Source organism: Piliocolobus tephrosceles, chromosome 6, assembly GCF_002776525.5.
Source record: "Piliocolobus tephrosceles isolate RC106 chromosome 6, ASM277652v3, whole genome shotgun sequence".
In the NCBI taxonomy this organism is placed as follows: Eukaryota; Metazoa; Chordata; class Mammalia; order Primates; family Cercopithecidae; genus Piliocolobus; species Piliocolobus tephrosceles.
This window is the reverse complement of record NC_045439.1, coordinates 35,864,819-35,885,321: the sequence shown is the minus strand read 5'-3', so window position 1 is coordinate 35,885,321 and position 20,503 is coordinate 35,864,819. Positions and strand designations below refer to the sequence as shown.

The window sequence follows — 20,503 nt, the reverse complement described above, 5'->3', positions numbered from 1 at the left end:
ACAGAACCTTGGCTTCTAAGGTCTTCCCTCATCTTGGCTTAGAGTTTCTGCCAATGAATGTGACATGTGTACTTGGCCGGAGCTGAGAAGGAAAAGATAATACAGGGTGATGGGTTTCTTCTGAATATTTCTGGGAATATACTCATCCTCACATTCCAAATGGCCAGTCTGGCCCCTCCAAAGTCCCACTTCCAGACTGAGGAAGGGGTGTTAATGAAGATTCCAGCAAACAACAGCTCTGTCCTACCAACTTTTCACCTCTGCCTTCTCCCTCTCTGTTTACTACACCAAAGTCAAGAGTGAGAGTAAGGGGCCATAGGTGAGATAACTTCTAAGTATTCTGCCATAGCAGCCAGATTGGTGCCAAAGGTCTGAGCTGACCTTAAGCTTTGGCATTACAACTCCTTTGGGCGGATTCCAATATGCTTTAAAGGACTGTCAATGTAAGCTTTCAGCTTATAGGATTTTATACTGACTTTCCATCTAACTCTTTCACCTGCCACTTTGACAGCTATTTTTGCCAACAGAGGGTAAATAAAAAGAATATAAACTCCTTGAAGATATCAATATCTCTTGAATGCTTTCCATTTTCCTTATGAAGCCCTGGGCCCAGGCCATGATGAGTGAATCCTTGTTGACTCAGTTTACTAAGAGTGCCTACCCGAAATTGTGTAGTGATGATGTGTGGGAAGCAGCAGCTCTGGTAGCGATCGCAAAGGTGGGGCATCCATGTGAAGAATCAGAGGGATTCAAGGGAGCAGCTTGGTTATGATGAAAAGGAGAGATCTCTCTTCTTTGCTAAAACAAAGAAAGCAAAAGACACACTTGACAGTGTATGTTTGAATCTAGTGCGAGCACATACTAGATTGGAAAAGTGGGAGGTCAGAAATTAATGTAAATGGAATCAAAGGCGATTTAGCCCCCCAGATAAAGCCAAACAGCTCCCGGCAGTGGAAATAGCAGCAGCAATAGTGGGAGACTCTCTGGGCAGCAGGCAGGAGAAACAGGTATTGGAGTGAACAAAGAAACGGCCACTTGTGGGCCTGGTGCGGTGGCTCACGCCTGTAATCCCAGCACTTTGGGAGGCTGAGGTGGGCGGATCACCTGAGGTCAGGAGTTCGAGACCAGGTAAACATGGTGAAACCCCATCTCTACTAAAAATACAAAAATTAGCCAGGTCTGGTGGCGGGCGCCTGTAATCCCAGCTACTAGGGAGGCTGAGGCAGGAGAATCGCTTGAACCCAGGAGGCAGAGGTTACAGTAAGCCGACATGGGGCCACTATACTCCAGCTTGGGCGACAGAGCGAGACTCGTCTCAAACAAACAAACAAAGAAACGGCAACTTGGAGGGTGCTAACTCTCTGAGCCAGCCTTCTCAGTCCTCAGACTTGATAAAGACCTTCAGAGATCAGCCAGTCCGGGTTTCCACCATTACCACCAGCTCTGTTGGATTGGAACCAATATGAGATTTGGGGTTAAGTAACACTAGCTCTTTCCCTGTAAGAGCTGAGTGGGCTCAGCAAGTCACTTAACTTCCCTAAGCCTCAGCTCCTGGAAGCAGAGCTAATAATAGCTATTTCTCAGAGTCTCTATGAAGGTTAAATGAGTTGTAAAACACCATATATATGTTAGGTCTTGCTGCCAATTGAGCATAACCACTGTGAGAGGTGCTGTGTGAGAATTTAAAGATGTTCTAGAGATGCTTGCCTGAAAGAGCAAGGGAGACACATTTCATAAATAACTGTAATGATCCTGATTTGAGAATGTAGCTATGAAAAATAATTTTATTCTTTGTAAAACTAAAGGGCACGTTTGATTATTGTACCTGTAGATCTGACTTCATTAGAAAGACCCCCTAACAGGTTCTGCAAAGCATTACCATTAGGCAAGGATGTGCTGTAATTCACAGATATTTAAAAAATAATAATTTCTTAGCAAGTTAGAGCAAAATTGCCTGATCTCAGTTAAAAGCATCTATGAAAAAAACTGAAGCCAACATCATAGTTGATGATAAGAAATGGAATTCTTTCTCTTATGATCCAGGAATTGCACTCTTGAGCCCTTATCTTAGAGAAATAAAAGCTATACCTGACTCTTCCTATCAACTTTATTCATAATAACCAAATACTGGAAACAGTGTAGACATCTTTCAACAGATGAATGGGTAAACAAACTGTAGTACATCCATACCATGGAACACTACAGAGCAATTAAAAAGGATGAACTATTGGTGCATGCAACAGCTTGGATGCATTGCAAGGAAATTATGCTGAGGGTAAAAAGCCCCTTCCAAAGGATTTCATGCTATGTGATTCCATTTATATAATATTTTCAAAATGACAAAATTTTGGAAGTAGAGAACAGGATAGCAGTTGTCAGGCGTTAAAGAGGAGGTGGTGGGACAGGAGGGAGATGAGGATAGAGGAACCTACACACGATAAAATTGTATACAACTAAACACACACACACACATACACACACACTGAGTACAAGTAAAGATAAGGAAATCTGAATAAGATCTGTGGATTCTATCAGCATCAATATCATAGCCAATATGTGGTACTATCATTTTACAAAATATTACCACTAAGGGAAAATGGGTAAAGGGTATAGGAAGTCCCTTTGTAGTATTTCTTACAATGATAGGTGAATCTATGATTATCATAATAAAAGTTTCAAGTAAAAAATAATAATTGGGGGGTTAGCTTTGTAAGCCGTAGCTAAGTAAAGACAGGTGTTGTTTCAGGAAGAAACCAGAAACGTGTCGTGTCAGCCCTATTAGGATAACAGTAGACTCTCAATGGAATTGGAGATACTGGTGGTTTTAGAACTTAGAAAAAAAAAAAAAAAAAAAAAAAAAGCAGCCACAGCAGGAGGAGGGGAAACTTTGCACTTGGATTTTGTTTGCTTGTTTTTTGTTTTTCTCTCTGAATGTAAAGGAACTAGTGGGAGAGAAGGTTCTGGAGGGTTATATAGGAAATTTCCGGATGAGAAGTATTTACATATAAAGTGAGAACAGTTTGGCACAATTAGGATCTCACACTTGAGCCCTACAGGAAGCAATACCCATGCCTCAAATATGTCTAAAGAAGGAACTGAGCTAGAATCATTACAGGCAAGTAAGCATCCTAGGAGGGCAGTGTGTGTAATGGTTAAAAGCACAGTCTCAGGTGCCAGATGGCCTAAATTCAAAGCCTGGCTCTGACACTTACTAGCATTGTGACTTTGGGCCAGTGACTTAACTTCCTAGGGCCTCCATTTTTCTATCTGAAAAAATGGGCAAAATAGTAGAATCTAGTATAGATTGGTGTCAAGATTAAACGAGTTAATGCTTAGAGCAGTGCCTGCCCCATTCATGCTTAATAAACATGACCTGCTCTTCCTCTTATTCTCCTTCTGGGAGAATGGATGGATACTGTCCACTGGTGCAGGGCCAGATTCTCTTGAGTGCATCATGGAGCACCTCATCCTTTGGCTCCTTTTCCCCATCTCCTTGGCCAGGGTTCTTATTCTCCAGGGGAATATTTCAAAACGCTAAGAAGAGAAGTATCCAAATGTCACAAGTTGACAGCGTAACGGAGAACAATTATTTGCCCACGTGTGCAGATTTCCAGCTCTAGGACTTGGCCATCTGACACCTGTCTGCCCTTGCGGATAGTCCTGGAGCTCCCCATGGCTGTTCTGGACTCTTATGGTTTAACCAACTAGATGGTTCTTAAGAAACACATACCTCAAATGCTAAAATGTCAGTACAACCTCAGTAGGTGAGGAGGCTCACCTGCAGGAGCTCACTGGGGACTTACTAAAAATGTAGATTACTGGGCTCCACCCAAGCCCTTCGGAACCTGAGTTGCTGGGCTTGGAGTCTGTGAATCTCTATGTTAAATAAGCTTTATGAATAGTGGTGCAATCTTGGCTCACTGCAACAGCCTCCCAAGTAGCTGGGATTACAAGTGCGCTCCACCATGCCTGGCTAATTTTGTATTTTTAGTAGAGATGGGTTTTCGCCATCTTGGCCAGGCTGGTCCCAAACTCCTGACCTTAGGTCGTCCACCTGCCTTGGCCTCCCAAAGTGCTGGGATTACAGGCATGAGTCACCATGCCCAGCCTAAATAGTTTTCTAAGAAACAGTCATATTTGAGGCTCTCCACATGTGAGGATCTGGTACTTGGGAAACACAGTTTTCCTACTGCCAACAGGCCTTCAAGGAAAAGGTGGGTAGTAACCATAATTATCTTCATTTTTACCATTTTCAACACTGAGACCCTGAAAGGTAAGCTGTTTTAACCCGGGACTTGGACATGGTCTTGAGGGAACCAGCTCAGAGGCGCAAAAACTGTCCAGTAACTTCTCTGCTAAAACTACTACTTCCCTGTCATCTCACAGGCTCTGTCATGCTCTATAGAGTTGGAAACTGGTTCTATTCATTCTTCCTGCCACAGCTGGCTTTTAGAGCTCCAAGGTCCCCTGAACAATCAAGACTACAGGGGAGCCCAGAGACTTTTGATCCTTCCCCCACCCCATCCAGAAAGCTGTCAGCCAGATATGACTGTGGAATCCACTCATGGAAGGGGAAGGGGCTGACGGCAGGCAGCAGGCAGCAGGCAGCACTAGTGTCTGAAACTTGGGGATATGGAGGGGGCAGGGTACAACCAGCTGTTGACTCAGAGGGTTTATAATCTGTAAGAGATGAAAATAGGCCTAGAACCCATTCCATTCTTTCCCTCCAAGCTTCTATCTGGCTGCAAAGTTGCTCTTGTAATGCTCTCTACGTTTACCTACCTCACCCCAAAACGGAAAATATACCTCTGGAAGGAAACCTGGTAAGTAAAACCAAAGATCAAACCTAGATTTCAGAAACATTCAGTGCAGGTGTGGGTTTATGTACACCCTAGACCATGAAACCAAAATAATAAATTTTTTAAAAAGAGAGAGCCTTTTTTTTCCCCAAACACCTACTCAAACTAAAGAAAGTCATTTTCAGAACTGTGAATGCATGCGTTTGTGTATGCAGAAGAGAAAATCATCACTTTCATAGAAAGGTGAAATTGGGTGGGTCATTGTAGTCTTAGATATGGGGTGTCAGGGAGTAAAAATTTCACTGCATATACTCCATGTCCTCTGAAGCAAGACCCTCTAAGTCACCCTCCCAAATGATTTGTGTTTCCCCATCTCCTTGGCCAGGGTTCTTATTCTCCAGGGGGAATATTTCAAATTGCTAAGACGAGATGTATCCAAATGTCACAAGTTGACAGCTTAACGGAGAACAATTATTTGCGTACATGTGCAGATTTCCAGCTCTAGGACTTGGCCATCTGACACCTGTCTGCCCTTGTGAGTAGTGGGTGAAAATCTACTTTAGATTATCTACAGAAGATAGAAAATCTACTTTAAATTACGCTGTAGCTTTGTGTACGTACCACACATTGTATATAGGACTCAAGATGGAAATTTTCTCCGATTCACCTACACATTGCTGAGCAAATCATATTTGATAAGTGGCTTTCGAAAGAACTAGTATTTCTGAGAATCCATTTTTGTCCCAGCACTGTGAGAAGCATATAATGTGCATTAATTATCTCATTTCCTCATCATAAGAGTTCCCACAAAGTTCCTATTTAACATGGGAAGAATAAGACCCGGGGTGATCATATAACTCGCCCTTGGGCCTGTGCTAGTGAGTGGCAGAGCTCAGATTCCAGGTCAGGACTGTATCTGTAGACCCAGCATTGGTCTTCAGCCAGGGCGCCCAGAGCTGGTACAATATTGTTTGCCTATTCGGTTTGGTTAGGATCTATACCAGTCATTCAGTATTCTTAATAGCACCTCTGTCCAGATCCCAGACTTCTCCCATTTACTACTATGCCATTGATTCTTGAAATAAATTTGAAAGCAAATCAAATAATTTGGCAAACTTTTGGGAAAATTTTCCCCCAGGAACGCAATGGCCATTTCCTAGGCCCATCTCACAAAGGAGTGACTAGCAAGGTATATTAGTTTCCTAAGGCTGCTGTAATATCACACACTGGGTGGCTTAAAATAACAGAAATTCATTGTCTTGTCATTCTAGAGGCTAGAAGTCAAAACTTAAGGTTTTGGCAGGGTTGGTTCCCTCTGAGAGCTGTGAAGAAGAATCTGTTTCAGGTCTCTCTCCTAACTTCTGGTAGCCTCAGGCACTCACTGGCTTTGTAGATAGCCGTCTTCCTAGATCTTATCGCATCATCTTTCCACTCTGTGTATCTGTCTCTGTGTCCAAATTTCTTCTTTTTATAAGAACACTAGTCATATTGGATTAGGGCTCATTCTAACGATTTCATTTTAACTTGATCATGTCTGCAAAGACCCTATCTCCAAATAAAGTGACATTGTTAGGTACTGAGGGTGAGGACTGTAACGTATCCTGTGCAAATGGATACAGTGCAACCCCAAACAGTGAGGCAGCCTTGTAGAGTGGGTTCTTCCTCCTCCCTCCTAGCCCCAGATGGGTCTGGTCTTCCTTCCATTTAGCCCATGTTTCCCTTCTGTTCAGCAGGTAAAAGCAAACTATAGTGAGTCAGCTATAAGAAGAAAACCAGTGATTGCATGAACTTGTTCTTCCTTTCATCTGGTTTCCCTTTATCTCATGCCAGTGGGTGGCATTTTGCCCTGCATGCACCAGGAAACACAAAAACAAAACAGGTGCCAGAGCGAGGAGAACTCGACATGCTTTAGCCTGAGGTCTGAGTGTGGTTGCTGTGGGGAACATCACACTTAGGATTTTCCGTCTGTGTGCATGAGTGTGCCAGGGGGCTCTCTGAGTAGCTGATTCTCTAACATTTGCTAACTATGACCCCTTTGTGGGGCTCAGAAGGCCTGCCAATGATTTTCATAAGATCACACCCCAACTGCCTAAGGCTGGCAGTGGAGGAGGAATCTGTACTTGGGAGGGGTGGTTGGAGATTTGCAGCTTCAATTCTTGTCCCCCAGATTTGCCTTTCTCTTGTAAGTTGCACTGGCCACCTCTGTTGTCACCTTGTTTGGCTCAAGAAAGGCTGTTTCTCCTCTAGCACTTCTTCCCACGCCTTGATAGAGGCTTGTCTTCATTCTCCACAATTTGGCTGATTCCAGGCCACTGCATTTATTCAGCCTTTTCAAAAGACCCAAAGGCCAGAAAGTTAATAACACTGATTTCAATGGAGCCTCTAGATATGGTTGTCTGAGAGCCCAGGCCCTTCGCCATGCATCTTCCACCCTGCACCTCTTCTGCTGCCAAGTGACTGCATCTTTGAATCCAAGTATATCCACAGAGTCCAGGCCAGGCTCCCTTGCCAGTCAGTCCAAAACCTGCCTTTCCAACTCAACAGCCTCCTCTGCTCAGGATGACTGACGCTGGGGAAGTTTACTCCCTTCAGGGAAGATCTCACCCCAGTGCCATGACTTGGGAAAACTCACATCAGAACATAATCCAATCTCTATTCCAAAAAAAAAAAAAAATCCACACAGCAGGATGTAATTGTTGTCTTACAGAGGCCCTCTTGATCACTGCTTTACCAGTTCTGATGAAGATACCTGACCTTGATTAATAGGGAGAATGGAAATCCTTTTGAAGAGTAACCAGTGAAACAATTTTGTCCTTCTGTTAAGTGGCAAGCATTTAAAAAAAAAAAAAAAAAGTGGCAAGCATTTGTATTCAGAGGCTGTTAGATCTGAAAGGACGGTAGAGATTATTTAGTGAAATTTAGATCCCTCATTTTGCAGATGCCCAGAAAGAGAAACTAATTTTCGTAATGTTGGCTAGTGGCAAAAATGGAACTAGAATCCTGCTCTTATGATTCCTAGTTCAGTGCTCTTTAAAATATCGATGCATGCCAAATGGCAGAGTAGAGAGACTGTGACACAATAATCCTTAATTCAAACAGAGACCAGGTCACCACAACATGGAGAAACACTTCTTGACAATCAGGAAATCCAAAATGACAATAAAGATCTCCCGGATGAACGGCTCTACCTCGCAAATGTGGACAGTAGAGAGAAAATATTGCAGAAATTCCCTGCTGCTGGTGACTTCTACTTCCTTGATGCTGCTTACATTGATCCATTTTTCCTGCTTGTCTGCCTCTACTTTGGCCCCATGAGTCACCATCATTTCATCATCCAAATCAACTCTTGCCTCACAATGAAGTCCCAGGTCCTCTACGTGGACCAGAAGGGTCTCTGTGTCCTGGTTTCTTTCTTTTCCAGCTTTACCTCTTTCACCCTTCCCTCTGGTTCTCTGCTCCAGCCTTGCAGGCGTGGCTTCCCAAACTTTCTCAAACAGTCCATTCGCCCTCGCCCACTCTCTTTCTCTGGGCTCTGCCTTGAAAACGTCTCAATTTCACCCAGATCAGTGATTCCTAAATATGAGTGATTTTACCAACACCCCACCACCCAGGGAATACTTGGAAATTTCCAGAGACATTTTTTGGCTGTCACAAGTGGCATGTAGTGAGAAGACGCTAGGGGAGCTGCTAAGCATCCTGCAAGGCTCAAGACATCCTCATGTAACAAAAAAATCATCTAGTCCAAAATGCCAATAGTGCTGAGGCTGAGAAATACCCAATCTTTAGATCCCAGCTAAAATACCACTTCTTCCAAGAAGACCTCCCATTATACCTTAGATCAAGGTAAGGCCCCTCCTGCCTGGGTATGCTCCTTCTCTGCCTTTGTCCTTCATAGCACTTAACCCACATGTGAATATTTGAGATAATATGACCTCTGCCCTCCCTGCCCATCTGTTAGCCCCAGGTGGGTGGGGGGGATGTCAGCTCATCACCTGATCCCACTGCCCCACCCAGTGCCCAGCAGTTAGGCATGAATTTTTGCTTGTTAGCTTTGGAACACAGCAGAAGGGAGTTTCCACAGATGACCTCTCTTTCTCCCCAGGGGCTGTGTGGGTTTCCGATGGCTTCAAATGCAGCCCCACAGACACCCCAGAGGTCAAGTGCACAGTCTTGGAAGCCTGACAGAAGTGGGCTGATATCCTAATTCTACCACCTTCCAGCTGGGTGACCTTCAGCAAGTTACTTCATTTCTCTGGAACTCAGTTTCATCATCTATAAAAGAAGGATAAAAATAGAACCTGTTTCATGGAGTTGATGTGAGGATTAAAAGACATAGTGTATGTGAAGTATTTAGCACCTCTGACACCAGAGAAGGGATTAACAACCATGAGGAGAACACACTGTGGGGTGATACCACTTATCCTGAGGTCCACTGCAACCCCAGGTCCTGGCTAATGGCTACAGGGATGGGGAAGGAGCAATCAGGAGGTAGCCAGTCCACCTCTTCTTAACTTCCTCAGCCCTCACATGTGCCTGCTGTCATGCCATCTTACCTATCCCATGGGCTTATTAGATGTACCAGTAGCTACCCACCCACAGCAGAGAGGTGCCTAAAAATCACCTGCAGGTAGCGCTGGGGCCAGCCTCCAGCCTGGCTCTCACCCCCTCTGCCCCTGGATTCCCTTAAGAGTCCTGGCCTGGGCCGGGTGCAGTGGCTCATGCCTATAATCCCAGCACTTTGGGAGGCTAAGGCAGGCAGATCACCAGAGGTCAGGAGTTCGAGACCAGCCTGACCAATATGGTGAACCCCGTCTGTACTAAAACTACAAAAATTAGCTAGGCATGGTGGCAGGCACCTGTAGTAGTCCCAGCTACTTGGGAGGCCGAGACAGGAGACTTGCTTGAACCCAGGAGGCAGAGGCTGCAGTGAGCAGAGATCGCACCACTGCACTCCAGCCTAGGCGATGGAGCGTGACTCCATTTCAAAAAAAAAAAAAAGAGTCCTGGCCTGGCATCCCAACTTCTTATCCAGATTCCACCTCTTGGCCCAGCCATTTCTCCATCTTTCTGGGCCCTGCCTCTCGTGTCAGCTGAGGCTTCACACCCTATAACCAGCCTAGCCCTGCCTCCCTCCAGGTCTGAATCCTGGTCCACAGCTAGGTATGCCAGTTCCCACCGGATCTGCAGGGGAACTAGAAATGTTTTTACCAAATAAGTGCCAGAAATTGATTGCTGTGGTTCCTTTGACCCTTTGTGGGAGTGGGGAGCCTTCCCCATTTCCAGGCCTCTTTGCTTCCCCTCCCCCTGTCACCACCATTTTATGCATTCAAAAACTGTTTAAAAAAAAAAAAAGGAAAAAAAAAAAAACAAAACAAAGGTCCTTTTCCTAGACTGCCAGGGTCAGCAAACAGAAGTGTCTGTTTGAAGAGGGAGGGCTGGACAGGAAGAGGGCTGCTGGGCCTGGTCAGAGAGGACATCAGGCAGGGAGTGTGGAAGCTGTGGACAGGACAGCTTTTAGCTCTGGGAGCAGGTGCTGGAGCCAAGTCCACACAAGTAGCATTCACTGAGGTTCACATCCAGGAAACTTTGTACAGAAACCCCTCTCTCTCTCTGTACAGCTGTACAAGCACCAGCACAGGCTCCAACAACATGGGGGTGAGGAAGGGAACAGAAGGGCCTAAGACCCCACCATGGAGGGAGGAGAGGGGAGCGGGGCTTGTAGCATCAGCTGATCAGAAGGATCCCCTGGCGCACCAGAAGATTGTAGTCCTGGGTGAACAAGAGCTGCCCTCGGGGGGTTAGCAGCCTGTTGCTTCTGTCGACTTGGCTTTCTGCCCTGCAGCCAGTGAAACCTGACAGGTCAGTTTCTAGATCTGAGCTGATTCTCTTTCACTTCCTGGTTCTCATACCTTCATCTTGAGAGTCTGTGTATGTCTCCTCATTCTGTGAAAGAATGGACTTTTTTGGTCCTAAATGCTCAAAGAAAAGTCTGGTCTCTTAAAAAATCTCAGCAATTCTGATACCTGAGAAGTTACTTAAGGGGTCAGAATGACTGAAGTTAGATCCCTGAAGATTGAAATCAATGACTTGTCTCTATCCTGAGGTGTCTTCTGTCAGTGTGGAAAAGTCTGGGCACAAAGAAGGAACAGAGCATCAGCATTCTCCCCCAGCCACCCAGCTGGGTTGTGAACAGAAGCACCAGTTTTGCCTCCTAAGTCTCTGTTTTTATGTGCTTTGAAGAAGCAGACAGGTGCCTTTTTCCTGTCTCTTTTTTTGTAATCCCTCCAAATATACAACATTCTTTGCCTTTGGTCAATGCCTACTAGATATTTGAGTGGTTAAATGGAGGTGAGGTGGCTCAGCAGGGTTGGGATTAGAGGGAGGTGCCTAGGGCACAAAATTTCAGTCATTCTTCAAGGCTATTTAGTCATCCTCCAGGCGTGTCATCACCCTAGTCCCAGCCCTGTGGCTCCCTGTGGCTCAGAGCTGGTAAGAGAAAGTTTCAAAGGGACACGGTTTACTCAGAGATGGCTGTTTGTGGGATGGGGAGGGCTCTCTACCATAAGACCTGCCTGCCATAGCTTCCTCTTGCCTGGGAAACCTAGGTCTCTCATGTCCAGACATGTGCCCTGTATGAGCTGGTCACTAGCCTACTAGAAAGCCCCTTTTCTCAGGAACTGCAGAGACAAATATATATGAAAGGGAACTTGAGGGAAGTCAGAGGCAGATGTTACTGGTACAAGGCTAAAAAGAATTCTAAGAATGTTAACATTTTTTTCATGCTTGCTATGTGCCCACGTTAAGTACTTTATGGCCATTATTTTACATAATCCCTCCAACAACTAGATTAGGAAGGACTTGGATTCTGGAGCCAGACAGCTTCGGTTTAAATCCCATCTTTGCCTCTTTCACGTTGTGTGACCTTGGGAAATTTCTTGAGCTCTCTGGGCCTCAACTTCCTCACCTGTAAAACTGAAACAATAATAGCACCCACATCAGAGTATTCTGAGGATTATATCAGTAATACATGTAAAACAATGAGACCAGCATCTCTACAAGGTAAGCACTCAACAAATATTGGCCATGATGGTGATGATGACGACGAAGATGATGATGAAGATGATGATGATTGCCTCTGGTAGCTTATTCCTAAGGCTGCCCATAACAAAGTCGCACGAACTGGGTGACTTGAGATAACAGAAATGCATGGTCTCACAGTTCCAGGGGCTAGGAGTCCAAGATCAAGGTGCTGGTGGGTTGTTATTCTGAGGGATGTGAGGAAGAATCTGTTCCATGCCTCTCTGCAAGGTTTTGGTAGCCTCAGGCATCCCTTGGCTTATGGATGGCTATCTTCTCCCCATGTTTTATCACGTCGTCTTTCCTCTGTGTGTCTGTCTTTATGTTCATATTTCCCCTTTTTATAAGAACACCAGTCACACTGGATTAGGCCCTACTCTAATGACCTCAACTTGATCACCTCTGTGAAGACCCTGTCTCCAAATAAGGTCACATTCTTGAGTACTGCAGGTTAGGACTTCAGCATATCTTTTCGTGGTGGAAAGGTGGGCATCATTCAACCTGTAACAGAAGGTTAAGTGACTTGCTCAAGGCTTGTTAACATGGCTTGTTAGTGATGAAACTGGTCAGGGAGCCTAGGATTATTGGAAGACAAATCCCATGATATAAACCCCAGTAGAAAACACCAACCCTGCTAAACCTCTGGAGAGAGGGAACTCAAGGGAGACATGCAGAGCCGACCGCTGTTGTGCTGATGACATTTTATCTCCCTTCCTCCATAGCCTGCCTGCTCCAGGCTGAGCTGGTAAACTATGAACGAGTCAAGGAATATTGCCTCAAAGTCTTGAAGAAGGAAGGGGAGAACTTCAAGGCCCTTTACCGGTCTGGTGTGGCCTTCTACCACCTTGGGGACTATGACAAAGCACTCTACTACCTGAAAGAAGCAAGGACCCAACAACCAACAGGTAAGGCGGAAATAGCCGTTTTCTTACTTCCTCCCGGCTCTGGTGGCTCCTGGGACCTTCTCATTGTAGCAGTTTTCTTGGCTAGGAGGGCCAGGCAGGGGCAGAGAGGGCAAAATTAGGGATCAGATATATGATAAGACGTAAGTAAGAGGAGCACACAGCCCATGCATTTGCCTAGGGTTTGAGTTCCAGGGAGCACGGGCACCTCTTCTCTTCAAATTGAGTAGAGAATTCCTCATCTTTTTCAACTCAGAATCCAGTTCTCTTCACTTATTCAACAAATATATATTGAATTCATACTATGTGCCAAGATTTGTACTGAGCACCAAGGGAATAGATGAAAAGACATGGTCCCTACCCATGAGGAGCTCACGTCTGGTTGATGACACAGAATACAAACCGGCAAATTTGGTGCTAAGCCCAGCACCTTTCAGGAAGCATGCTCTGACTCCTCCAGTCAGATCCTATTCCTTAGGACCTGTGTTATCTATACCATTCACTGAGATCATATCCACCAGTCATTCATTCATTCATTCCACAGATATTTATTGAGGGGGTACAATGTTGCTAGGTTTATAGTAGTGAACAAGGAAAGTTGTTGCCTTCAAAGAGCTTATATTATAATGGCTCACTGTCTATTGTAAGTGGGAAAAAAAGTGTGGAGAGGGGACAGAACCCAGGGAGGGACTCTCCACCAAGAGATGACTGCAAGTCAACTGGTAAACAAGCAAACAGACAGTAAACAAATGACCTATTTAGTAGTAATAAACGCTGTGAAGAAAATAAGCAAAATAAAGACATCAAGAGTAAACGGAGGGCTGGGTGTGGTAGCTTATGCCTGTAATTCCAGCACTTTGGGAACCTGAGGCAGGTGGATCGCTTGAGCTCCAAAGTTCAAGACCAGTCTGACCAACATGATGAAATCCCATCTCTACTAAAAATACAAAAATTAACTGGGTGTGGTGGTGGCCACCTGTAATCCCAACTACTTGGGAGGCTGAGGCAGAAGGATCACCTGAGCCTGGAAGGCAGAGGCTACAGTGAGCCAAGATGGCACCACTGTACTCCAGCCTGGGTGACAGCAAGACCCTGTCTAAAAAAAAAAAAAAAGAGTAAGGCCAGGTGCACTGGCTCATGCCTGTAATCCCCAGCACTTTGGGAGGCCGAGATGGGTGGATCAGGAGGTCAGGAGATCGAGACCATCCTGGCTAACATGGTGAAATCCTATCTCTACTAAAAATGCAAAAAATTAGCTGGGCATGGTGGCACGCGCCTGTGGTCCCAGCTACTCAGGAGTCCAAGGCAGAAGAATCACTTGAACCCAGGAGGCGGAGGTTGCAGTGAGCCGAGATCATGCCACTTCACTCCAGCCTGGGTGACAGAGTGAGACTCTGTCTCAGAAAAAAAAAGAGTAAAGGTGGGGAGCTATTTTAGACCAAGTGGTCAGAAAGAGCCTCTCTGAGGAAGTAACATTTAAACAACAACCTTGACTAGATGTTGCTATTGTTGTTTATATGATTAAGTTTTCTTTTTTTCAGACAGAGTCTCGCTCTGTGACCCAGGCTGGAGTGCAGTGGTATGATCTCAGCTCACTACAACCTCCACCTCTTGGGCTCAAATGATCCTCCCACCTCAGCCTCCCCAGTAGCTGGGACTACAAGCATGCACCACCATGCCTGGCTAATGTTTTTTATTTTTTGTATAGATGAAGTCTTGCTATGTTGCCAGGGCTGATCTTGAACTCCTGGGCTCAAGCAATCCTTCTGCCTCGGCCTCCTAAAGTGCTTGGATTATAGGCATGAACTACCACACCCAGCCTTTTTTTTTTTTTTTTTTTTTAAATACAATCCTCCTTTCAAAAGTTTTTAAAGAACTTTAGGATCAATTTACAAATGTCCAAATGTATACTTTTTTTATATTTTTAAAGAACACCTTGTTGTTGATTTATTTTCTGTATATAAATTGTGTTCCACCAACTGTAAGCAGCTTGAAGACTAAGCATTGGACTCATTCAACAGAATTTTCTGGAGCACTGCTATCTGCCAGCACTGTTCTGGAGGATACGCCTGGCATTTTTTAGCATGATATAGTATTCATTTCTACTTCCAGAAGTAACTATTCCAGGCACCCCATCACTCTTATGTTCTGGTGTGTGTGGAACTTAGCAGTTGTTCCATGCCGTGCCCTCCTCACTAATAACAGGAACTGGGAAGAAATGCCCCTGTTTTGGTGAGGTGGTCATCTGACTCTACTTATAAGGACAAAAACAAGACGATGAAGCAAAGTCATTTTAAACTCTTCAAGCTTAAAAAAAATTACATTAGACTAATATTTATTGATCATTGTTTTAAGCACTTTTAGACTTACCTATTTTGGGCTTCAGAGCAATTTCATGAGGCAGGTATTACAGTCCTCAGGAGAGGCAGGCTTTGCAGCCAGACACACAATTTACTATGTGTCTCCTTGGGCATCTGACTTAATCTTTCAAGATCCTTATTCCATTTTGTCGCAGTGAAGAGGAGGATACATACCTTGCGGGATTGTAGTGAGGATTACATAAGTTCATGAAGGTTAGAAACCTGGCACAAGGTTGGCATTCAAAAATGGAGCTTGTTGGCTGGGCACGGTGGCTCATGCCTGTCATCCCAGCACTTTGGGAGGCCAAGGTAGGCAGATCACCTGAAGTCAGTAGTTCAAGACCAGCCTGGCCAATATGATGAAACCCCGTCTCTACTAAAAATACAAGAATTAGCTGGGCACAGTGGCATGTATCTGTAATCCCAGCTACTCATGAGGCTGAGGCAGGAGAATTGCTTGAACTTGAGAGGTGGAGATTGCAGCAAATCAAGACTGCGCCACTACACTCCAGCCTGGGCGACAGAGCGAGGCTCCATCTCAGAAAAAAAAAAAAAAAAAAAAAAAAAAGTGGAGGTTGCTTCTTGCAGATGGGACAGGAGGCTCAGAGGAGGTGGCAACATGCCTGATGTTAAACTCCAACTGGGGTCTCACTAAACTAACTGCGCTGGCTGGCAAACCACTGGGATATGCTGCTGCATAGAAAGAAGGAGAGAAATTATCTCTCCTCTCCCACCCATCCTCTCTCATGTCCCCTGGGTCATCCCAACCTGTCCACGTTTGCTAAGGGGAGGCAGTGAAGGAGAGGGCCGACATCTAGTTGCCCTCTCAGCCACCATGGATAGGCAGAAGGGACCTTGGTTGGGTGAGCCTGGCCTGTTGGTTGTCTGCAGACACAGGCTTTGCTGATTCTGTGTAAATGTGATAGTTGCCCTCACCTGGTGATCCCTAAGGTTTATTTCTCTCCTCACAGACACCAACGTGATTCGGTATATCCAGCTGACGGAGATGAAGCTCAGCCGATGCTCCCAGAGAGAGAAAGAAGCCATGTAACCAGGAAGCAGCTCCAGAGCTGCGCCCACACCTGACCGGGGACTTCCAGACACACCCTGGTGGAGAGCCCTGTCCTGGGTTCTGTCCCTTTCTCCCCACTTCTTCTGGCTCCCCGTTTTTCCTCCTGTTGCACCCCAACTCTTTGTCTCCTCCCAGTGTGAAAAGAAGGAGAGATGCAAATTTGGAATCTGGTAGGTCGCCCAGACATTGGAGACATCCTCTCCTCTGGCAGGTCAGCGACTGAGAGGGGCCCGACTTCTGCTGGGACAGCTGGAGAGGAGTCTCACAGGCTGGGATGCTGTTGTGGCTTTGACTTTGGCCAGTGCTTCTGACAGAGGCGGAGCCTGGCAGGTATACCATCCCACAGGCCGCAGGCACACAGCCCATGGGCTGGATCCTTCCACACCTTCCTGACAGACCACAGCCAGAGCATCTCAAGGCAACTGTTCGAAATCCAGGGACGAGACAAACAGCAGAAGCACTGGTGAAGCCAACATAGAGACTGTGAATGTGTACACTGGAGTTCCCACCCCCAACCCCGACCAGTCACCTTAGCCCCTGCCTCCTTCCCCAACTTGTTGTCTTGGCTTGTGCTTTCTCCTCTCCCCGTCAGGGATCCGAGACTCTGCCAGGATTCACATGCCACTGAAGCCCACTCAGTGCCCTCTGGTGACCACACATACCATTCCCCCGGACTCCCACCCAGCAGGCAGCTGTGACCGCAGAAGGGCAGGATGAAGTGGGCCAAGGTTTGGGACACGGTGACTGTGTAGGTGACAGGGAGGGAAAGATGATGACCAGGGGAAAGAGCATCATATAGACTAGGGGAATGAACTGTGGACTGATTCAGTGTAAATAAAAATAAATTAACAGGTAGTAGTTCTTGTCAGTTCTGTTGGAAGCAGCCCGCTCCCTCACTTTTACTCCTTCCTCCAACCCTCAGTCAGAGCTACTTACAGCCAGGCAGGATGGGGCTTCCCCCAAAGCAATTGGCCATTTGTCCAGTGGCAGACAATGGTGGCTGCAGCCTTTGTGCTTTTAAGAGTGGGCTGGGATTGTGGAGACCGCCCAGGGGCTTGGCTTTGTCAGAACTTGTACAATCTTCTTTTGATGAAATTATCCGAACTCAATATCTAGCACATAGAATGTGTTCAACACATACTTGTTGAATGAATAAATTATGACTGCAGACTGGCTCTCCTGCCTTAAACTAATTTCATCCCAGCCTAGTCTCCTGATGTCTGTGCTCATTATGCTAAGCCATGTTGCTTCGGTCAAACAAGAAAGATTTACTGAGGGCGTATTGTTTGCCCATCATTGTGTAATGTGCTGTGGGACATGGGATGTAGTCTCAGTCTTCAAGGAAATGGAAGGGTTAAGAAATGCATATGAGATTATTACCAATGACACCTTTAATTTATATAATGCTTTAAAATTATCAGAGCACTTTCATGTATTTTTCGTGTGACTAGTGAAAAAGACAATGTTGTACAAAATTAAAATATATACAGATGCAATAATGTGAATAGTTAGGATTTATTAAATGCATTATCTTCAGATCTTTACATATATAATCTCATTTCTTTCATGCAGTTACTCTGGGATACTGTTCCCGTTTGATGGGTAAGAATATTGAAAACCAGAAAAATTAATTGTCCCAAGGTTGCATGGCCTTTAGTGGCATAGCTAGGATTTGAACCAGACCTGCCTGACTCCAGAGCTCTGGCTGGTATCTATGCTATACTTAGTTGCCTCTCTATAAGTATAATATTGGGCAATTATAACCATTTGAGAACAGGACTATATGTATTAACCTGAAAAGTGTTCATGATGTCAGTGATGGTACATGGCCTTCTCATGTATTTACTCAAGGGCCCAAAAAGACCAGAGGCCAGAATCCCTAGTGGTCAGAGCAGTGACAGGTCAGAAAAAGGCAGCTGAGGTCCAATAGTTACGTCTATGTATTGCTCATTCTACTTACTGATGGAGCCAGCATGTATCCCAACAACTCCTCTAGCATTCATCACCCATCCCCAGCATTGGGAAAGGGTCACAACTGAGACTGAAAGGAAACACAAAGTTAAATATGGGTTAATTATATAAGCAGATGCCCCACCACAGCAGAATTCAATCACAGCTGAGGGGCCCAGAAGAGAGCAGCGTAAGTTATATTCACATAGTTCCCCAAAGGCTTTCAGTGGGGACTATGGGAAGGTGCTGGAAATACTGAGGGCCCTGCCGTTACTCACCTAGAGCTCACTCTCTGGAGAAGAGGAAAAGGAAGAAGCTGTTTCAGCTGCCACATTCTCCCCAATCCCTACTATATTAGGCTGTCTTTCCTCTTCCTCCTAGTTGGCTTTATATGACCCTAACCCAAAACTACCCTATGGCCCCACACGGGCATGTGTTCAAACCCCCTGACCCCCACCCCCCTTCCCAAGCCTCCAACTTAGAACGTTTGTGATTTGGCAGATAGTTTGTTAGGATCTGAAGGATGAAGAGAAGGGCAGAGGTCACCCGGAGAACCAGTTCAAACTTCCAGGGTCTTCCCTTGGTCTTTATGCGTCAGGAAGGACTCCGAGTAATTATTCCCCATGCAGAGACAGGAGAGAGGTCTTGTTTACATGAGTGTGCTGGGGCAGGGCTGGACAGTTGGCGATATGATTGTAGCCATCCCATGTAGAAAGATCAAAAACCAGAACGAAATGAGGACAGCCTCTCAGAAGCTCATAGGACAAGCGTCCAGGTCATCTGCTTGTTTGGTAACTTAGATATACAGGCTTATTGGAACTCCATTCACTGTGACCCGAAGTTAAATAATCCCAAAGAAGAAAAGCTACCTGGGGTATTGGTTGATGTTTGGGGTGATAGGGCTGAATTTTCTGTGCCTTTGTCCAACAAAGGCTTTAGAGCACAAAACCAGGTTCATTCTCCCTACCAAATCTTCAGCTTCCTTCTCCTCATCCCTCCCCAAAACAAGAACTGTGATTTAATTCCATACTTTGTGGATGTCACTGCTGACCTATATAACTGGAGTACTAATCATGCATCTGACGTGCACTGTCATCCCCTGCCTGGACTTTTGTGATGGACTCTTTGGGGGAAAAACTAATGCTTTTTAATTATTGTGAAAGCATCCTGTGTGTATTGTAGAAGTTTTAGGGAAAAAAAGGACAAAATCCAATCCATAAGCTTACCACCCAAGACAAATGTGTATTCTTTTGAATATACCTTTTAGTTGTTTTTGGTGTAAATGTACACATGCACAGTTGTGGGTTTTTTCAAACAAAAACTGGATCACACTGAATATACTCTTTAATAACTTTTCAAATGTGTATTTATATTTTAGAATATGTAATACATACACAGACACAAGATTCAAAAAGTACAAACTGCTCTGTAGTCGGAAGTAAATCTTCTCCCTACCCTGTCTGCCAGCATCTAGTTTCCCTCTAATTTATTTTACATCCTTCTGGAGATGCTTACACATTGTCAAACATATGTATATATTCTTTTATCACACACAAATGGCAGCATATTGGACACTTTTTGTTTTTTGCTCCTTCTGTTCCTTCACTTAATAATATCATGAACATTTTCTGCATATCAGACTTTCTCAACAGCATCTTCATTATATGGATGGACCCTTTTTTTTTATCATCAGTCCCCAAATAGTGATTATTTCATTTGTTCCCAATCTTTATTGTAAATAGTGTTGCAGCTGACATTCTTGTAGCTAAATTTTGCACATGTCTATAACTATTTCCTTAGGATAAACTCCAAGAAGAGACTTGCTTGGCTATTTTTAAGAATTTTGATACATGTTGCCAACCACCCTCCAGAAAGTTTGTACCAAAACACTCTCCTATTTGGAGTCTAGAGAGTACCCTGTTTCCTGCACCCTAACACTAGGTATCATCACGTATCAAATCTTTACCAATTTGATAGCTGGGATAATAGTATGTCAGTGTTATTTTAACTTTCTTTGATTCTTTGCGAATAACATTTTCATATGCTTATTGACCATTTGTACTTCTTTCTTTGTGAATTTTCTATTTATTTGATATTGGTATGTTTATTATCAATTTGTAATTTTATTAAGAATATTATTTTTGTCAAGAAATGCTGCAAATATGCTTTCCAAGTGCTTTGCTTTCAAATTTTGTTTATGGTGCTTTTTGACATACATAAATTCTTAATTCTGCAATTAATTGGTTCCTCTGTTGCCGGCTTCTGTCTACAGTTCATTGTCTTATTTCTACCAGAGTGACCCTTCCAAAACACAATTTGACCATGTCACTCCACAACTTCAGC

General features: G+C 44.7%; 1 protein-coding gene across 1 annotated transcript in view; it reads left to right on the top strand.

The window, feature by feature from the left end:
* TTC9 (tetratricopeptide repeat domain 9) overlaps positions 1-17,750 on the top strand; it is a 32,337-nt gene extending 14,587 nt beyond the window's left edge. Inside the window, exons 2-3 of the mRNA XM_023230281.1 lie at positions 12,599-12,781; positions 16,110-17,750. Of these exons, the coding sequence (XP_023086049.1) occupies positions 12,599-12,781; positions 16,110-16,189 (263 nt within the window). The 3' untranslated portion in view covers positions 16,190-17,750. The remainder of the gene's footprint in view (positions 1-12,598; positions 12,782-16,109) is intronic.
* The last annotated feature ends 2,753 nt before the right edge of the window (positions 17,751-20,503 follow it).